This window comes from Hippichthys cyanospilos, chromosome 4 (genome assembly GCF_059441005.1).
Source record: "Hippichthys cyanospilos isolate Australia breed blue-spotted pipefish chromosome 4, RoL_Hcya_1.0, whole genome shotgun sequence".
NCBI classification, from domain to species: Eukaryota; Metazoa; Chordata; class Actinopteri; order Syngnathiformes; family Syngnathidae; genus Hippichthys; species Hippichthys cyanospilos.
In genome coordinates this window covers 3,347,038-3,365,652 of record NC_142372.1, presented here as the reverse complement: position 1 = coordinate 3,365,652, position 18,615 = coordinate 3,347,038, and the positions used below count along the sequence as shown (strand labels likewise).

At 41.0% G+C, this 18,615-nt stretch overlaps 1 protein-coding gene across 1 annotated transcript; it reads right to left on the bottom strand.

The window, feature by feature from the left end:
• Positions 1-8,641, bottom strand: zdhhc13 (zDHHC palmitoyltransferase 13). The gene is made up of 17 exons (XM_088414052.1): positions 8,570-8,641; positions 7,277-7,500; positions 6,296-6,418; positions 6,088-6,165; positions 5,355-5,499; positions 5,199-5,263; positions 4,975-5,137; positions 3,417-3,542; positions 3,213-3,346; positions 2,843-2,943; positions 2,340-2,464; positions 2,200-2,262; positions 2,035-2,128; positions 1,819-1,902; positions 1,220-1,377; positions 795-892; positions 1-718 (listed from the first exon to the last, which is right to left on the bottom strand). Exons 1-17 carry the CDS (start codon positions 8,591-8,593, stop codon positions 580-582), a joined length of 1,944 nt encoding a protein of 647 aa, XP_088270178.1. The 5' UTR covers positions 8,594-8,641; the 3' UTR covers positions 1-579.
• Positions 8,642-18,615: the final 9,974 nt, after the last annotated feature.

The window sequence follows — 18,615 nt, the reverse complement described above, 5'->3', positions numbered from 1 at the left end:
AAAAATCACAAGTTGCTTTATTGAAGCATCATTATGAAACACGTGATTCTTACAAAACAGACTTGAGCACGTAGAAAGATATTTACCCTTTAGAGAACATGTTTAAAAAATATGCTTGAAAACGTATGAAACTCAAATGTTAAGAGCAATTTTACATTTCTGCATTGTCCTCCAAAGAGCCAGCCTAAACATTTGCGTCCACTCGAGTGGACATTTGTTTCTGGTCAGAATCTTTTAATGCTCTGGAGCTACATTAGCAAATCCTAGTGTACTCAGCAGAGGACATCCTGGCGTTTGCAATGACATATTTATTTGGTTGGGATGCAATTCATTTGTCTCACCGAGACAAAATGGACACAAATGAATAGGCTGGTTCCTTGGAGGCTATCTTTGCAAGTGATTATTTTGAAGTCCGCAGGTCAAAGGCAGCAGCAGGTTGTACAAAAAAAAATAGCAACAGGTTTTTTTCCCCCGTCCACTGGAGTGGTTTTGCTTGATAATGAGCCTTTATAAAAATAAATAATGACACTGTGCTTTTTGGTCCAAAGCCACTGGTGAGGTGAGGCGTTCCCCTGAGCGTTACACCATGTCCGTGTGTCGGAACAGGCGCTGGTCCCGGCCCGGCGGGAACTGCTGCGTCCAGTCGATGACGGCCGGTTTGAAGAGGCCGCAGCACCGCAGGTGGAAAAAGGACGCCAGGTTCCTCACCAAACCCAAACTAGGAAGGGACGAGCGTATATTTATGCGCACAAAAACCAAGGTGGCCACGGGGGTCCGAATAAGTGTCAACTCACTTGTAGGGATTTTGTGACAAGGACAAGGTCTGTCTGTGTTTTCTCGCGTGCATCATCAGGCTCATCCTCTCAGCGGTGGTCAGTCCCAGGAAGGCAATCTGGAAGGAAAGCAAAAATTAGGGATGGGGAAAATGAAGCCTCGTGAAGCACTTGTGATATTATTTAACTCCTCTATACAGTATATCGATGGTGCTTTTGGCTGAAATGCTAGTTCATGGAACTATATTACATTTCCGATGCATATTTAAACAAAGAGTGTCATCTAGAGGAGCAAAAAAAAAAAAAAAAAAAAAAAAAAATATATATATATATATATATATATATATATATATATATATATATATATATATATATATATATATATATATATATATATATATATATCTCAACAGTGCTTCATGAGGCTTCATTTTCATTTGGCTAACCTGATAGAGCTGCAGGAGCAGGATGAAGCTGGACCAGCAGGTGTGGTATAAGGCCAGCAAGAAGATGCATAGCAACCACGGAGAGCAGTCCACCACAGCAAAGGCCACGCCCACCACACCTTGCTCCTCATGCCGCGGCATGCAGTGCATCGACCAGTCTGGAAAGGGAAGTTCCGGTAAAAAAAAGAATCGGTCGGGCTCTGGCATGTACATTTGCATTCTTCGCTAATTCAGAGCATCTGTAATCCATAAAGAAATAAACAATAAAAGTATATTTCGCTTATTGAGCCAGCCTCAGCAGTAAAAAGTTGGTTTTGTCCGGTGATTTGTAAACGAAGCCTCACGAAGCCCTTGCGGTATTATTTTACTCCTCTGGATGGTGCTCTTGGTTTAAAAATTAAGGAAGTCATGGAAATGTTATATATTTTCACTGCATCTTTAAACAAAGAGTGCCATCTAAAGGAGGAGCAAAAAAAAAAAAAAGTATCAAAAGTGCTTTATGAGGCTTCACTTTCACATCACTGTGTTATATACGGGGCTGGGGCTACATCTTCGGATAAAATGTTGAGACGAAGCACTGGCATAAGGCAATGACTCACATACGAAACAACCGTAGAACATCCAGACGCCCATGAGCAAGAGTGAGAGCAGGAAAAGGACAAAGTAAAGATGGTTCCTGGCGCCTGCAACAAAACAAAAGATTTCAGTCACACCCAATTCTATATATATTTATTTAGAGCCTTTTAAATGAATGCAAAAATCCCACATGAGCAGTAAAGTTTATTATGGATCCAGATGCAATATCTGTGGCGTACCGATGCAGGTGTTGGTCCAAACAGAGTGATGGTCCTGCTTGGCTACACACGCGTCACATCTCGGGCAGTGGCTGGCTCGAACCGGTTTCTTAATCTGAGGGAGGATCACCTTCGTTCTTCCAGGTTCTCCTTACTATGAACCGACACTGTGATATGAAATCTTACCATGCAGGAAGTGCAGAATATGCTGGGGTCCAGACAGCCGGCTTCGGCCAACAGCAGCACATTCTGTGGAGGCAAAGAAAGCATAGCGTGAAACAAGTCAAGCAAACAAGAAAAAAAAAAAAAAAAAAAAAAAAGAGGACCATTTTCTTCTCTTCTTCGGTTGCCGTGACGAAGCCGGGGTCGGTCTTGCAGGCACGGAGGTAGTAGTAGAGCAGAGCAGTGGCGTTGAGCGTGAAAAGCACCTGCACTGTGGCGCTGTGGCCATGTGGGGCGCGGATGTTAAGAAAAAAAAAGTCTTTTTAAACCAGACCACAATAAGGCAGGGCAGTTGTTTTTCAATGTAGCCATTTTCAGCAGCAAAAACTGCTAATTTTTTTCATAAATAAACATTGTAATACCAGCCATGTTTAGACACTCCTTTAGCCTAACTTGAGAAAGAAAAAAATCTGGGATTTCATGAATGGATTCCTAACAACTTGAAATGACGTCTTTGGGATCGAATGAGCGAATGTAATAACAAAATGATTTTTCAAGTACATTTAGTACCTTTCAAAACACACATTTTCACTTGCTGCCAACTTCAAATGACATCACACATGCTGAAGGCTGTGACAACGACCAATCGACCACGAGCAAAGGATATCTGGTAAAAACCAGAGGCACCAAGTGACAATCATCCAGAAGATGGAGGCCATGAGAGCTGTAGCTGGTACGAGTGACTGAAACACCGCAGTGGGGAAATTCCTGTTGACAAACAAAAATAGAAGTACTACTTGTACAGATACTATACATCATTCCTCATTCTAGACAGGGTGTCTTCAGTCTCTTTACAATTTAAAAACGAAGAAGAAGAAGCCAATTTCTTGCTGTTGGCTTCAAATCACATCACAGTAGCTCAGAGCTCAGATAACGACCAATCACGGCTCAGTTTGTCAATGTCATTTCCTTTGGTTGTCAAATTTAGACGTTTGTACACCCTGTAAAACATTTTAGATGAGCGAAAAGGTGCAAACCTCGTGACCAAACTGAGCGCGCCAACCAGACATACTAGCAGGATCCCTTTGAGCAACCACGAGTCTGAATTCATATCCAATATGGCAGCCAAACAGCCAAACGCGGCGGCGGAGAGCAAAAATTGCAGAAACACCTGGAGGGAAAACAATGACATGATCCCACGCGATGTTTGTGAAAGGATTGACTTGTCTTGTTTTTCGTACTTTGTATTTTGTGACAATTCGGAGACAGCGCGAGTTGGCGCGGATCCTCTCCTGTTGCACTTGGTTGAGCATGTAGATGAGCAAGGGGCTGTGCACCTGGCGGGCTAGCTCCAGAGGTGTGTGGCCCTTGAGAGGGTGACGACAAACAACAGTTACCATATATGAAACATACATTGGCGACTTCAAAAGACAACCGTTGAAGCCCATGCGCATTTGTTTCAAGAACGCATGTCCCGATCCCGAGCTTTTTACCTTATAGCGGTGAAAAGGTATCGCTCGCAAAGTGACCGACTAATCGAGCGAGCGAGTGAGAGACAGACCGAAAGATACGGAACAAGAGACAGAGACAAAAAGAGAAAGAAAGAAAGAAAGGGAGGGACGGAGAAAGAAAAAAAGACAGATGGAAAAAGAGAGTAAGAGGGAGAAAGAGAGATAAACAAAGACAGCCAAAGAGAGTGGCAGACCGAGAGACAGGAAGAGAGGAAGAAAAGGAACGAGAGAGACAGAGGGATGGAAAAAAAGAGAGACAGACTGAGAAAAAGAGAGCTTGTGTGAGAGAGAGAAACAAAGTGAGAGACAGAGAAAGAAAAAGAGATGGAAAAAGAGAGTAAGAGGGAGAAGGAGAGATAAACAAAGAGACAGCCAAAGAGAGTGGCAGACCGAGAGACAGAAAAGACAGAAGAAGAAAAGGAAAGAGAGAGACAGAGGGATGGAAAAAAGAGAGACAGTCTGAGAAAAGGAGAGCTTGTGAGAGAGAGAGAAACAAAATGAGAGACAAAGAGGCAGCAACGGAACAAGAAAACCAAGAGTAACAGAGAGAAAATGAAAGGGAGAGAAACAGAGACAGTAAAAGAGACAGCGATGGAAAAGGACAGCGAGAAAGAGACACACAGTGAGAGAGAGGAAGGCAGCGAAACAGACAGAGAGTAAAAGAAGAGAGAAAGAGAGGAAGAAAGGGAAAGAGAAAGTAAAAGTCAAGTGGATGGAAAAAGAGAGAAAGCACAAGAAAGAAAGCCTGAGAAAAAGAGAGAGAGAAACAGAGAAACAACGCGAGAGACGGAACATGAAACGGACAGAAAAAGTAATTGAAAAAAGAAAGGGAGAGGAACACAGACACAGGCGGAAAAGGAGAGAAAGACAAAGTGAGAGAGAAACAAACCGAGAGAACAAGAGCGAAAGACGAGAGGAGGCAGGCAAAAGAGAGGGAAAGAATGGGACAAAAACAGACAGTAAGTGAGACACAAGGAAAAAAGAGAGAGAGACAAAGTGAGGAGAGACATGAAGAGAGCAAAAGAGAAAGAAAGAGGGATAGACAGAAAAAGAATGGGACAAAAACAGACAGTAAATGAGACACAAGGAAAAAAGACAGCGAGACAAAGTGAGGAGAGACAAAAAGAGAGCACAAGAGAAAGAAGGAGGGACAGAGACAGAAAAAGAGTGCAGACAGACAGAAAGCATCACAGAGATGAAGAGAGACAAGAGACAAAGAGGGGAATAAGACAAAAAGAGAGTGAAAGCGAGAGAAAAGCAAAACGGAGCGAGCGAATGCGGGGCTCACGTTGCTGTTTTCCAGATCCAAGCTGGCCCCGGCCTCCAGCAGGACGTAGGCGGCGTCCACGTTGCCCGCCAGCACGGCGCAGTGAAGCGGCGTGTTCCGGTTCACTTTGTCCACGGCGCTCACCGAAGCGTTGTTTTTGATCAGGAAGTTAGTGGGCTCGGGCCTGCAAGACAAAAAAAAAAGACTTTGGTCCACACCCTGGACTACGGACAATCCAAACATACCCGATAATCTTCTGGGCCGCGAGCATCAGCGGCGTCTGTCCGTTGCAGTCCGGCGCGTCAACTTCCTGCGAGGCGAGCGACAACAAGCCGGAACGTAAACGGCGGACGACTAAAGATTGTCGCGGGACAAATGAAGACATTTGGGACGCGGCTGACCTGTCCCTTTGCCATCAGGTAAGCCGCTATGGCCATGTGCTGGAAGAGGATGGCGAGGTGGAGAGCGCGATAACCTTCGCCGTCCGCCACGGAGGGATCGGCGCCGTACCTGATCAGCTGAATGACCATGGCCAGGTGGCCCTGTCTGCTCATACAAACACAACATGGCCGTTATTGAAGAAATATTCCGGGTGTCCCGATACGATTGTCTCACTACTGATATGATATTGATATTGCAGCCTGGCGGCGTCGTTCGTGTCTCATTGGATAAACAGTAGCTAAACAGATAAACAGTTGGCATCATCTGCTTAAGTTCGGGCTCACAACTCTAACGGCAAAAAATAAAATGTGGCAATGTGTTCCAATTAATTTGCTCTTAATTTGAAAAGGAATATATACTGTTCCTGTCGTGACATTAAATTTGATTTGCTGACACCTGCAGAAGCCCTGTTAAAATCTCACACACACTTTAAGGTGCCTTCACTTACTCATATCTCCTTTTGACAACCACAGTACAATGGAGCGAACAGGAAGAGTGAGCAGAGTGAGAATTAGTGGAAGTCCAGGAAGAAAATGGGAAAGAAGCAAAAGGAGTAGAAGAAGAGTAAGAAATAGAATTATTGATGACATCACAACATGGGCCATGGTGTCCATCGGGAATTTCTGGAGAAATCTATTCATACTATTTCTTGCCAAAAACATTGTCGGAATTTCATTCATAAATTGTTGTCACCTGATGGCCCAATGAAGAGGTGTGGAGTTCAGATCTCCTCCAAGCTGATCAACTATTGCCCCTTTAGAAATGTAATACCTAAAAAAAAAAAAAAAAAAAAAGCACGAGAAAACACGTTACCAGGATTTTAATTTTGAAAAGACACAGATTTGGAGTCCTAATTATCAATGATACCAAACTCAAAAACTACAATAATGACGCTTCTTACTTCACTAGCTCCAAGCGATTGTTGATGGCCGCCCAGTGCAGCAGCGACACATTCTCTTTGTCCAGCTGCCGGACGTCGTAGCCGGCTTCCACTAGCTCCTTACAGCGATCCAATATGCCAAACCTGTGTCACACACAATACCGTCAACGAAAAATTATGGATGACCAAATACCAATACCGAATATTGGATTTTGGTTGATAACTGGTACGGTATCGGTACTAATGATGACAGCTGATACTAGTATCAGAACAATTTTACCATTGTGAACTTGAAAGCAAGTTCTTGTGGTATCTGTGCTTGGTATCGGCGAAACTCGAAAATTTTAGATAGACTTTAGATAGACACCGAGCGGGGAAATCTGGACACCATATCCTTTTGGATGCTTGTTTTTGGTCTATATTGTTCGACTTATTCTAGATAGCCTTGTAAGTCCAAAGTATGCCCTATGTCCACAGGAGAGGACATTCTGGCATTTCCAATCATGTCTCATGGCTTTGGGAGGGCTGCAATTAATTTTGTCTTTTTGCTGAGACAAAATGGACACGACAGTGGACACATACATTGGCTGGCTCTCAGGAAGCTACAGTCTGTTTGGTCTTATTAACTCTATATGATCAAACGTCATGTTGATGTGCTTCTGTAGTTACTGCTGTTTTTGTTAGCAAGGGGTTTCAAACAGGGGCGGTTATTTCTTAAGGATTCCAGAATGTTTCATTTTCTTCAATAAAGATCTCATCATGAAAACATTATCAGCTGGTACTAGTGTGAAAAAGGAATGGAAACAGAAAGGTGTGGTGAAGCAGATTTTTTTTCTTTTTTTATACTTCCTGATTCCCATGAGAGGTGGCCTTTGCTCTACTTTGCTCCGTTTAGCATGAGACGTGCTTCAAATATTTACAAGCGTTGACAATACCGAGACAGGAAATGTAAAAGAGAAATTCTCTCAATTATTTCAATCAATTGTGTAGCAAAGGTCTTACTGCGACGCCTTCACTATGTCCCAGCTGCTGCTGTCATCCAGGTGCGAGCGTTTCTTCGGCTGTTGACCGAGGTCCATGGCTTCGTCGGTACTGTTGGCAAACTGCCCGTGAAAAGAGGGCAGGAACGGGACCCCCATCCCGCCAAACGCCGCCGCTCTCGGCCCGTGACTGTGAGAATGAGCCGAATGTCCGTGGTGGCAACTGTCATGTGCATGACTGTGACTCTGCAACAACGCAACAACGCAATCTGTTTCATTGCCATACCAAAAAAGAGGTTATTTACAAATCTTCCTCAAGTTGACAGTTAGATGTTGTAACTTGATGCTCAAAGAAAAAAGATTACTTTCGATTTTGTGCAAAATGGGCCACACACACACATATATACACACACATATATATATATATATATATATATATATATATATATATATATATATATATATATATATATATATATATGTTGATATATATGTGATTTTTTTTCTCTAGTTGCCGCTAATGAGGCAAATAATGTGTGAGACATTTTTTACACACACACACACATACATATACATATATATATATATATATATATATATATATATATATATATATATATATTATATATATGTTGATATATGTGTTGATTTTTTTTCTCTAGTTGCCGCTAATAAGGCGAATAATGTTAGACATTTTTTCCAATTATATATATATGTGTGTGTGTGTGTGTGTGTGTGTGTGTGTGTGTGTGTGTGTGTGTGTGTGTGTGTGTAAAAAATGTCTAACATTATTTGCCTCATTAGCGGCAACTAGAGAAAAAAAACAACAACACGATTTGCTTGTTTTACAAATAGCATGATTCATATGGGAGACATTTATGAAGAACGTGTCAACATGTGCCTCTGGCTGTTGCTTATATGCTATAATCTGGCAAGTATGAAGAAGATGCCTCCTTGTGCTGATTGCATACCTCCACTTTCAGCCCCGCTAAAACATCATACAAGCTCATGTACCCCACATCTAAACTGTAAGACCGTAAACAACAGAAGCGATAATGCAGAATGCGATAATGAGCAAAACACAGGTGAAATGTCAGCTAACTAGCTAGCACACTGTTTATGTTAGCATGAGGCTAGCGAGCTGAAGCTAACAGTTGACAGTTGAGTCGACGGAAGGACAGGTTTTTCCGCCTCGGAGGAAATTACCGACAGACTATCTCGCCAATGTGGCAAAACTGACAATGAACCAAAACATGAAAACATGACGAAAGCACGAATAGGTCATGCGTATAAAATATTAAGAAAAGCGACTTACATTGCCACCCTTGCTCCAATCCATTTTGTTGTGAAGGAATCAAGGAAAGTTGTTGCTTACGGAATGGCCACGATCAAAATTTCACTTCCGTTCTGTGCCTTTCGGAATAAATGTCTAATAAAATAATGCCGTAGAAAAAGTTCACAAACGTTCGATAAATATAATTGTAGGATGCTGTTTGAAATTTTATGATTGTATAATCTTCAATTTTTAAATAAAAGGCAATCCAATTTAGTAAAGCATTCTGTTTACATGCACTATATTTTGAAAATAGGAATAAAATATTACATCGCCACCTGTGCTCCAATCAGGGAAACTGCTGCTCACAGGAAAGCCACAGTCGAAATTTCGCATACGTTAGGTGCCTTACGAAATAAAGGTTAAAAAAAAGTCATAGAAAGTGAAACTAGACTTCCTCTGAATGTGTATGATGTCGTTTTGGATTTTTAGTCACATCTTCGAATAGTAAATAAAAAATAATTCGGTAAAACAGTCTGTTTAATTTAACCCTACTTTAAAAGTAGGATTAAAAAAAATACATTAAGTGATTTTGGTGCTATTCGAAAAAAAAAACAATTTAAAAAAAGAAGATGTGGAAAGAGCTAACTTAATCCTAATGTTAATCGTATGATAATACTGTTTTGAATTTTATTTTCAAACACATTTTCAATTATTAACTATCAATTGAATAATCAAAGACGATCAAGTTTGGGTAAAATATTCTGTTTAATAACATTTTATTTTGAAAGTGGAAAACCAATATTTCGAATATTTCTTACGTAAACAAAACAAATATGTCCAAGATGTGTCCTGGTGATTTTTGTTTGTATCACAGTTTATTTTTTCTTTTATCTTTATTAGTTAGTTTATCTTTCTCTACATCTCGCTCAAAGAAATAGGCGAAATCAGCACAAAATAAAATAGAAGATTAAAACTAAATACGTTTTTGGACGGTAAAAATGCCAACCTGATGACTAACATAGGAAAAAAAAATAAAAACGGTTTTATTAACAAATAATGCCGAGTAGTCATCATGTAAACTGTTTTGCTTGATTAAAATGAAAACACTAGTATTTAATACAACGCATTCTGAAGCGTTTACTGACCCTGTTACATAAACTTCTGATCGATGGAAAAATTGAGTGGATAAACCTCTTGCACTTGCGAGCAATAAGCACTAGATGTCGCAGTACTTCAATTTATGGGGACGAATAAATACAGAGTTTTTGCAGCGGTAAACTCGGATTATGGCGAAATTCAGTTTCTGGCCATTTCTATTCGTCCATCACTAACATACACGAACGCAGCAGTTAAATATATAATTACTATAAATGCAGGCCATCATAAAACCGTATGTTCCTTTTCAACTGACATGAAATGAATGTTCTTGCACGTGCACGCGCATACGCACAGGATAAACGGTTAGAGGGCTATTGAAAAAAGAGGAAGCAGGGTCATCCAGTAAAAACATGTAAGGGGATATTGGACAAAGGACAAAAGCTCCCGTTTAAGACTGTGTGATTTAATAATGCTCAGAAAGCCTCATTCAAACATCCAATTTGGCACTGTTGAACGTTTACTTAACAACATATATCAGTACGATTCAATGTTATCGGAATCTATGAAAAGCGGTGATTTTAGTGGGAAAGAATAAATACTAGCTTATTTAAGTGTCCCTGGGTGTATTCGTCATTGGGTAAATACAAGAGATTAAAGGTGAAACGCTTAATAAATCTATGAGGTAATAATAAATTTAGCGTGAGAATGAAATGTCAGAATGCATTTGAACGCATCTCACTTCTTGTAAGCAATGCGAGACATCGTAAAAAGTCGTCGTAAAAAGTCGTAAACAGGAGTGGGATAATTATGGTATGTTACTTAAAAATACTGTCATAAGTGTATTTTTTATTTTTTTTTGTCCCAATTACCACCAGCAAACGGCGGTGGTCAGCTGTAAATATATTGTTGTAAAACATACGTTTAAAAATTAGCAATATAAAGTGAAATAGCATGAAATGAAAACTTTCTATGATCTTATTTACTTCCGTTCATAAAACACATATTTTTTATAGGACACTTAATAAGATGAACTCAAATAATTTAATTAATTAATAAATAATACGTAAATAAAGAGATACAACAAAACAAACGTATCTAGTGGAAAGAAAACATCCCAATCAAAACACGTGGTTGTACAACTTATTTTCAAGGAGTACAGTGAAATGCAAAGACAATAAAACGGTGCTGTAGTGTCTCGTTTTGGACACCGGGTGGCACCCACATAATGCCACACATGACAGAAAAAGTTGAAAACTCATAAAGAAGAAGTCATGTCACTTCAAATATGGAAAAAACTGCTGAGCTGTGTACAAAGTCAATTTCAAAACAAATACAGCTTGTAATACAACACGGATCAAAGCCAAACGTCTGGTGACCCTCGCCCATCGTTGAAGAACCGGAAAGGGGGGTTCCCGCTAATACCGCTGTTCACGGAACACTTAACTCCGACTCTCTTGAGATATAAACACATGAAAGTGATGCGAGTCGATTACGCTGAAGCTTTTAACCGTCGGAGTCTCTTCAGTCAGAGCTATGAAAAACGTATTCAAACTCTGGCTGTAATCAAGTGAAATGAAGTATTTTTAAAAGACGATCGCGGTCACTTGTAGGGGTAAACCCGCGTGTACGTGCGCAGTTCCGCTCGAGCGGGACCGAAGACCTGCGAGGCCCGAGCTGATGAACGGCGAGAGATAAAGGCGGCTAAATTATGTCCCGGGTCGAAGACACTCAGATTGTCGGTCAGAGTTCGGCGAGGACAAGAGCTTCATCTTGGCGGTTCAGGGACGGAGCCAAATTACAAGATAGGATTATTTGGGGCCTTCGGAGACGAGCCGCGGGGAGACGTTACAAAGTGACCCGGCGGTAAAATCGGTTGGGCTCAGACGAAGGAATGAAAAAGGTCAATCAAATTTTATGCCGTTTCCACCAGCCTGTGTGCTTTTCACAATAATACTTTCATGGAACCGGCAAAAAGTAACATTTGCCGTTGTTGTGGGAGAACCTGCCTCAAAAGTGACATCATGTGTGTCATTAGATATATATATATATATATATATATATATATTAGTGCTGTCAAGCAATTGCCTTTTTTTTTAACAGATTAACTGCTCCCAAAATTAATTGCAATTAATCACAGTTTTCTAGATAATTTTGAACATATCTTCTTGTCAACTCTTTGAATTAATGCCAACCAATCAAATGCATTTTTTTTTCAAAGGCAGTACTTACAGCTTTCTTTGGTTTTTCACGACGATGTTTTCATGCGTCCTCTGCTTTTTTTTAATTAGTAAATAAATCGCAAAGTGCACCATTTTTTTTTGCTTCCAATGAGCTACTGAGTACTGACACTCACTTTTACTTAAATAAGTAAAAGTAAAACAATGTCACCCTTAGCAACAAGTCTTCCAAATAGGCAATGTTGTGGCGTGGCGGCCATTTTGACACTTGCCCCCAACTGAAAATGACATCAGTTGCTCAGGACACAGGAACCGGACCAAACCGGTTTTATCGATCGGATCAGAACATATTTGAATTTCTAAGCCGTTTTTGCCTTACGGAACATTTCGCCTGGCTTTACATCTGAAAGACATTTGGTTCGAAAGGATGACATTCACGTCCATAAATCTCGTTCCGGCCTTCACGCAGGACATAGAACCGGTCCTTGTGTCCTCCGAAGCCTTGGCCGAGCCTTCCATACTGGTTGAAATGTGTTCCCCTTTAGCCTTTGGGCACTTAGCTGTCCCATTACTCTGCGGCCCTCGGCCATTTGGGTCACATCTCATCCTTGTCCTGTCATGAAAATCTTCACTCCACTTCTCCATCACCAAGCGTAGAAAAATATTCCAAGCATGTGAAATCCAGCAGGCGGATGGGACTCTGGCTAATGGGAAATTGATTAGTTCTGGACTCGTGATTTCTCCACTGACCATGAAAGATGGTGAGACGGGGTCTTGGTTGCAAATCCTGTGAGACTATCAGGTTTTCAAATTCCAGTAATTAGTCGAAACCAAGAGGTGCCCGATGAGTCGGTTGCATAAAACAAAACAAAAAAAAGACACACATAAGCGCTTAAACAATTGCGTAACACGCACAGATGCTTAAAAAAGGTTCAAAAATATCAGAATATTTTGTGCTATGTCTATAACAAGGGTGATTTCCATTCCTTCGAATTGCAATTTTGTCACGTATGGCTTTCTTCCTCAACGTGAGCAACACTGCCATCCAATGGTCACAGTTCATCACTGCAGTGCTCAATTGGCTTCATATTAAAAAATAAGCACTAATCAAGGGTGTCAGCTACCTTTTCATAAAAAAAACGTATTTGACAAGAATTGGCATTGGCACACAAAAGTATTTTACAAGAATTATTATGCATGTATTATTAACATTATTTATTTAATTATATTTATTATTTATTATTATTATTACGCAATTCAAGAATTCTTATTAAGAGTTACGACCAGTGTGTAGTGGGGATTTTTTAAGTGGGTGTACGCGATTCCGGTATTGTTCTATATATACATACATAACATCAATCATAGGCTACAACACCAGTCGAACTAGCGTTAAATTTAATGTTTTACGACTCCAAAATAATCACAGGCCAACGTTATTAAGCATAACTCGCATTAAAACAATGATCAACAAACATTTTAGCGCAGGGCTAAAACCGAAATAAAAATTGAACGCGGCGTCGGGAGAAGCGGGTGGACGGCGTACCCCCGCGTACCACGCCCACTAGACCCCTGGTTACGACCGCACCTAATAATCCGGTGCGGCGTACGGTGAGGAAAACACGGTGCGTTGGGACACGCAAGTAAGCGCCCCCGCGATCTTCATGCGTTTCGTTTGCGTGAGACTGTCCTCGCGTGTGGCCGTGAAAGCGGGCTATAGAGGTTAGCCACTCCGCTGCTCTCGGGACAGCCTCTCCGTGTGCCAGGGTGGTGAAAACAGAGAGGGGGGCGCTCGAGGGAGGGGTCAGGGCGAGTCGGCGAGGGACGGACATCCCAACAACAAAGGCCGGTTGGGGGTGATAATCCCACCTAATGCCCCCTGTCTGCACCGTGTCTGCAGTGGCAGATTGAGAGCACTCATGCAAAAGGTTACTTGGGTGATCAAGTGCTCTTGTCGGGGAGGTTGGGGGCGGGGGGCATCGTGTCTTCGGCGGCCTCGGCGGACCCAAGTGATGTTCCGCGGCAGCTGATTGGGCAGAGGCGGGTCCTGAGTGTCGTCGGACGCTTTGCATTATGCAAGACTGTCTGGTCATAGACTGCTGCGCTTCAGGACGACGCGCAGGGGTCAGCCTGGGGTGACGTGGCATATTATGGGATGTTATGGACAAATTGTTAAGCACTTTTAAATCACACTTAGAAATTACTCCTAAAAAAGCTCAGAGTCAATTTTTGGCAAAGGTATTTACTAATATGATGTAAATATACATACTTGTAGGATAAATTAGTGATGGCAAATGAAGCCTCATGAAGCACTTTGATATATTTTTTTTAATCCTCTAAACTCGCTTTAGCTTTCGCATAGATGAAGTCTATCCCAAGTGGGCTGGACCAATAAAATCATGGTATGTACTGTATATTCATATAACTTTAAAACAACGACTTCAGATTTAGTACTCTTTTTTTTGATACTTTCCAAAAAGTGCTTCATGAGGCTTCATTTTTCCCAAATTTCCCGAAATGCTAAAACATAGGTAATATTTCGCATAACGCCACGGGGTATTGCCTTTTGCACATGCAAAAAAAAAAAAGTTTTGTTTTTTTAGTATTTGACTGAAACAAGCCCTAAAGTAATTTGAGCATCTTTAATGGCTATTATCATTATATTTTATATTAAATAATGTTTACTTAACGTTTCAACATTTTGGTATAATGCAGGTCAATGCCTCTTGCCTTTTGTTTCAACGATATACTACCAGTGAAATATTTCTTTTTCCAGTCATATCCCTTACAGCCAGCATGGTGTTCCAGCCGTGCCTGATCCATTAAACTTTACAAATTTCTAGTGGTATCTCTCGGTAATTGCAAAAATTACATCGATGCACATCTGTGTGGAACTTAATAAAATTAAGACATAAGACGGTTTGCAAAAGATCTACAAAAATGCAATTCAGTCATCAGATGGGTCATGTTCCAATTGATTTGCCTTTCATTTGAAAAACCTTTTCATTTCATGGCCTTAGAAAGCATTACACTAGATTTGCAGAAACCCTGTTAAAATCTCATGTACATACATTCAAGAACAGCAGAGGTGCCCCCCCCCCCCTCTAAAAAAAAGTATTTTTACTTGTGATTATGAAAATCAATATCCTGTGGCAGTGTGAGGAAAAAAAATGCTATGGTTCTAGCACACAGTCAAGTATATTCAAACATATTTCCAAAAACGTTTTGATGTATTTAAATAATACATTAAATACATTTGAACACGATCCGACTGAGTTGTCGAGTCAAAAATGTTGATTCTGTTTTGTCAACAACTCAGCCATGAATCGAAGAAGTGCTACAAAAGATGGATTGATGGATTAAAAAAAAAGTTTGCAATGGGTATATTTAATTTACTCTCATTTATTTCCTGTAGGTGTTCAATTAATTTCACTTTCAGTAGAATGTTTGATGGCGGCGGAGATAAAATCAATACAAGAGTCCTTCAAATGACTAATTTAAATTTAATGAAGCGATTTGGGGACAAGGTCAACACTCTTCCATTTATCTGTCAATACAAACTTGAGCACGTCCCCAGTCAAGAAAGCTCATCAAGCAGCTCAAGTTGAAAAAAAAAAAAAAAAAACATGCAAAATCCTTGATATAGATTTGAATGGGCAAAACAAAAACTCTTTACAGCACACCGCACTTTAGTGAGCTTAGTTTGAGGACAATTTGAAGATGTTCTTGTGGTGCGATTACAAGCACAAGATGTACAATTAGGGCTGGAAAAAGTCCTTGAGTAATTCAAGTGCCTCTCTAAAATGCTTCGGGCGTTTTTTGCCCTAAATACCTAATTGTTAGAGGTGAACATTTAAGAAAATACATGAAATCAATCATTGCAATTATTAAATTTCTGCATGACAGTAAAACACGCCAGAAATGTGGTGAGAAGGCCAATTTCAAAATAAACTTTACTCTGCGAAAGGATGTTTGGACACAAACGCCTTGGGGTGCTTTTATTTTGAAGTTGCTCTCGGCAGTGTGTAGCGCTGTAATAGCTTGACTCGATTTTATACTGCAACTTGTCCCGACTGCCTTAAAAACAACGCGACTTTGATCTGAAATCACGTTAAATTGCCAATTCAGGGCCCTGAACCACAACTTAATTGCGATAACACTGAAGGGACGACACCTGTCGCCAGCGTTTCCCTTCGTTAGCCTAAACTAGCTGCTAGTTAGCCGTAGTGGAGTGCTCCATATAGGCTGGCGTGATTGACATTTATGGCTCTCCACGGTTGCTGTTCCTACTGATCACTTTTAAAAATAACCACAAAGTGAATCGCATTCCACCCAAACACAGGAGACAGCACACTAGGACTTAGCAGGCTAGTTTGAAGATTTAGACCAAAACAATTGTCCACTGTAGTGGACACAAATGAATAGGCTGCGAGGCCACAAAAAAAAAAAATCCATCCAACAGTCTGCCATCGATGGCCAGCTCCCCTTCTTCTGTTTGAGCTCTTCACGTGAGATCGAAAGTGCTTGAGGTGAACGTGTGTGACTATGGCACCTGTGACAAAGGGAGCCATACATAACGCAGAGTAATAGACAAGGACAAGCCAATCAATAGCCAGAGGAGCCGTTTGACCCGCGCTTTAAAATGACAAATCTCCTGCCTTGCATCGTTGAGATTGTCTCCGTGCTTTGCAACCAACAGCGACCTGGAGGGACACACAGCTAAAGAAAAAAAGGAGAAAGAAATTTACATGACAATTTGGTGGCTGAAAGTAGTCCAAACTGACACTTTGAAGTTTTTGTCGTTTTCTGTTCTTATGTCATGATGAAGTCTTGATGTCATGATAAAATATTGAACTGCTGGGCTTTTTTGACATTCGTTAAGTATCGAATTGTAAGGAAAAATAATTTTTGCCCAGAATTATGTGGATTCTAGTCCTTATTCTTATTTGATTCACTGACATATTAACCACTAGAATGGGTGACCTGATAAGGCGCACCATCAGCTTTTTAAAAAATTAAGGCTTTTAGGTGCACCTTATAGTGCGGAAAATACGGTACATAAAAATATTCATATTCTATCTATCTATCTATCTATCTATCTATCTATCTATCTATCTATCTATCTATCTATCTATCTATCTATCCATCCATCTATCGGAAAAAATTGACATGCCAGAGATGATAAACCCTAAAAAAATGACAGAATTTTAGTTTGTCAAATGTTTCCCCAGTGCATTTTTTCCCTAATGTTCCGCGCATTGTAAAGAAGATGTTTCTGTCACCTTTAGTTTTCCAAAAGGCTCGTTTCAGAAGAGCGAGGAGCGCAGATGCGGGCAATCTTTACATTGATTGGACAAACGAGACAGAAGCGCGGGCATTGATTGCAAAATCCACTATTAATGACTTTGCCGCAACGTTTTCACTGCAGAGTCGCAAGAACAAAGACGCACAAAGGCAGCCGCTCCCAACTTGCCATCCAAACGCCTTCTTCCAAGAAACGATCAAATGAGAGGAACGGATATTGTGTTCCATTTACAGGTTGCAGACTCGCTAACGCCGGATGCAAATAGACGCGTCGGTGTAAATGCATCTAGGAGTGGCGCTGCGTGATTTTGTGCTTGGGGGGGGAGGACGGCGAGAAGGGGGAGGCGCTGTGAAGGTGCTTGGACGGGGGCTCATTCATCAAGTCATTACGGGAGGTGGCTCTTGTGGTATTTCTGCCTGTCCATCAGTAGAGGAGGATGGGGAGACATTCCCAGAGGAGGACACCCCCCCCACCTCCCCCTTTTCCATCTTTCTTCATCTGTTCCCCCTGCCCTGTTTTTCCTCTGACAGCTCACCTCCTGACTGCTATTACCCCCCTCCCTCCTCTCTTCCAACCCCCCCCCCCTCGCATTATCTGCCCCTTTACTACATCTTCCATCTCGGCGTCCTCCCCGGCGCTACTTCCGCGGGCCGGCTCGCTTCTTTTTTCTCCCGGGAGGCAGGCGCTGACTCTCAGATGTCCCCGGCATGCCAAAAATGACTATTGACATTTCAATTGAGCGGACTTTTTTCTGCCGCCGCTCACGGCTGATGCCTTATAGCAGGAGGACATTTACATGTCAATGGGCCAGACAAAAGGGAGGCCGAGCGCGCCCGTCCGCGTGTCCTTAAGACAGTGGCTGTAACTCCAAATTTATGGCTGGGACGGTGATGAGAAACCTTTTTGTGTCTGCTCTATAGATGAGTAAATGTCTTATTAAAATCGGCTGGCAGCGCCACTTGTTTGTGAATAGTCCGCGTCTGGATCGATGGCGGTAAACCACAAAAAAGATAAATGACAAAAAGACGCTTGGGTCCCAAAAGTAGTCAAATGGCTTTGGAGTCGACGTCAACGATTGTTCTCAAACTTGTTCTTGCGAGATTTGAAGCATGATTCCAGCCTGCCATTCTGGCTAAGAATAAAAAATAATCGAGTGCTTGTTTTGCAGTCGATACTCGTTAGCCAAGACTTGCTTCTTGCGCTCTTTCAATCCTAAAGACGTGTCCGGATAGTCAATCCCAATTTCTTCGATATTTTGCAGTTCTTCTTCAATTGGTTGGCTCAAGGGTCTAAAAAAGACTGGTAGTAAATGCATTAAAAATTAAAGCAATGAATTACTTTAGGCAACTAAGCACTAAAGTAAAAATTTACTTTAATTTACTTTACTAAAGTAAAAATTTACTTTAATTTACTTTACTAAAGTAAAAAAATACTTTAATTTACTTTACTAAAGTAAAAATTTACTTTAGTGATTACTTTAGTACCTAGTCAATTTTTGATTGCTTATA

Bases quoted from the DNA above. Each gene is read 5' to 3' on its own strand.
- zdhhc13 (XM_088414052.1), bottom strand. From the start codon at position 8,593: ATGGATTGGAGCAAGGGTGGCAAT. The intron at 5,138-5,198 runs GTATGTTTGGAT...TTTGTCTTGCAG, and splicing joins GCGGCCCAGAAGATTATCGG to GCCCGAGCCCACTAACTTCC. The intron at 3,347-3,416 runs GTACGAAAAACA...TTTTCCCTCCAG, and splicing joins GAATTGTCACAAAATACAAA to GTGTTTCTGCAATTTTTGCT.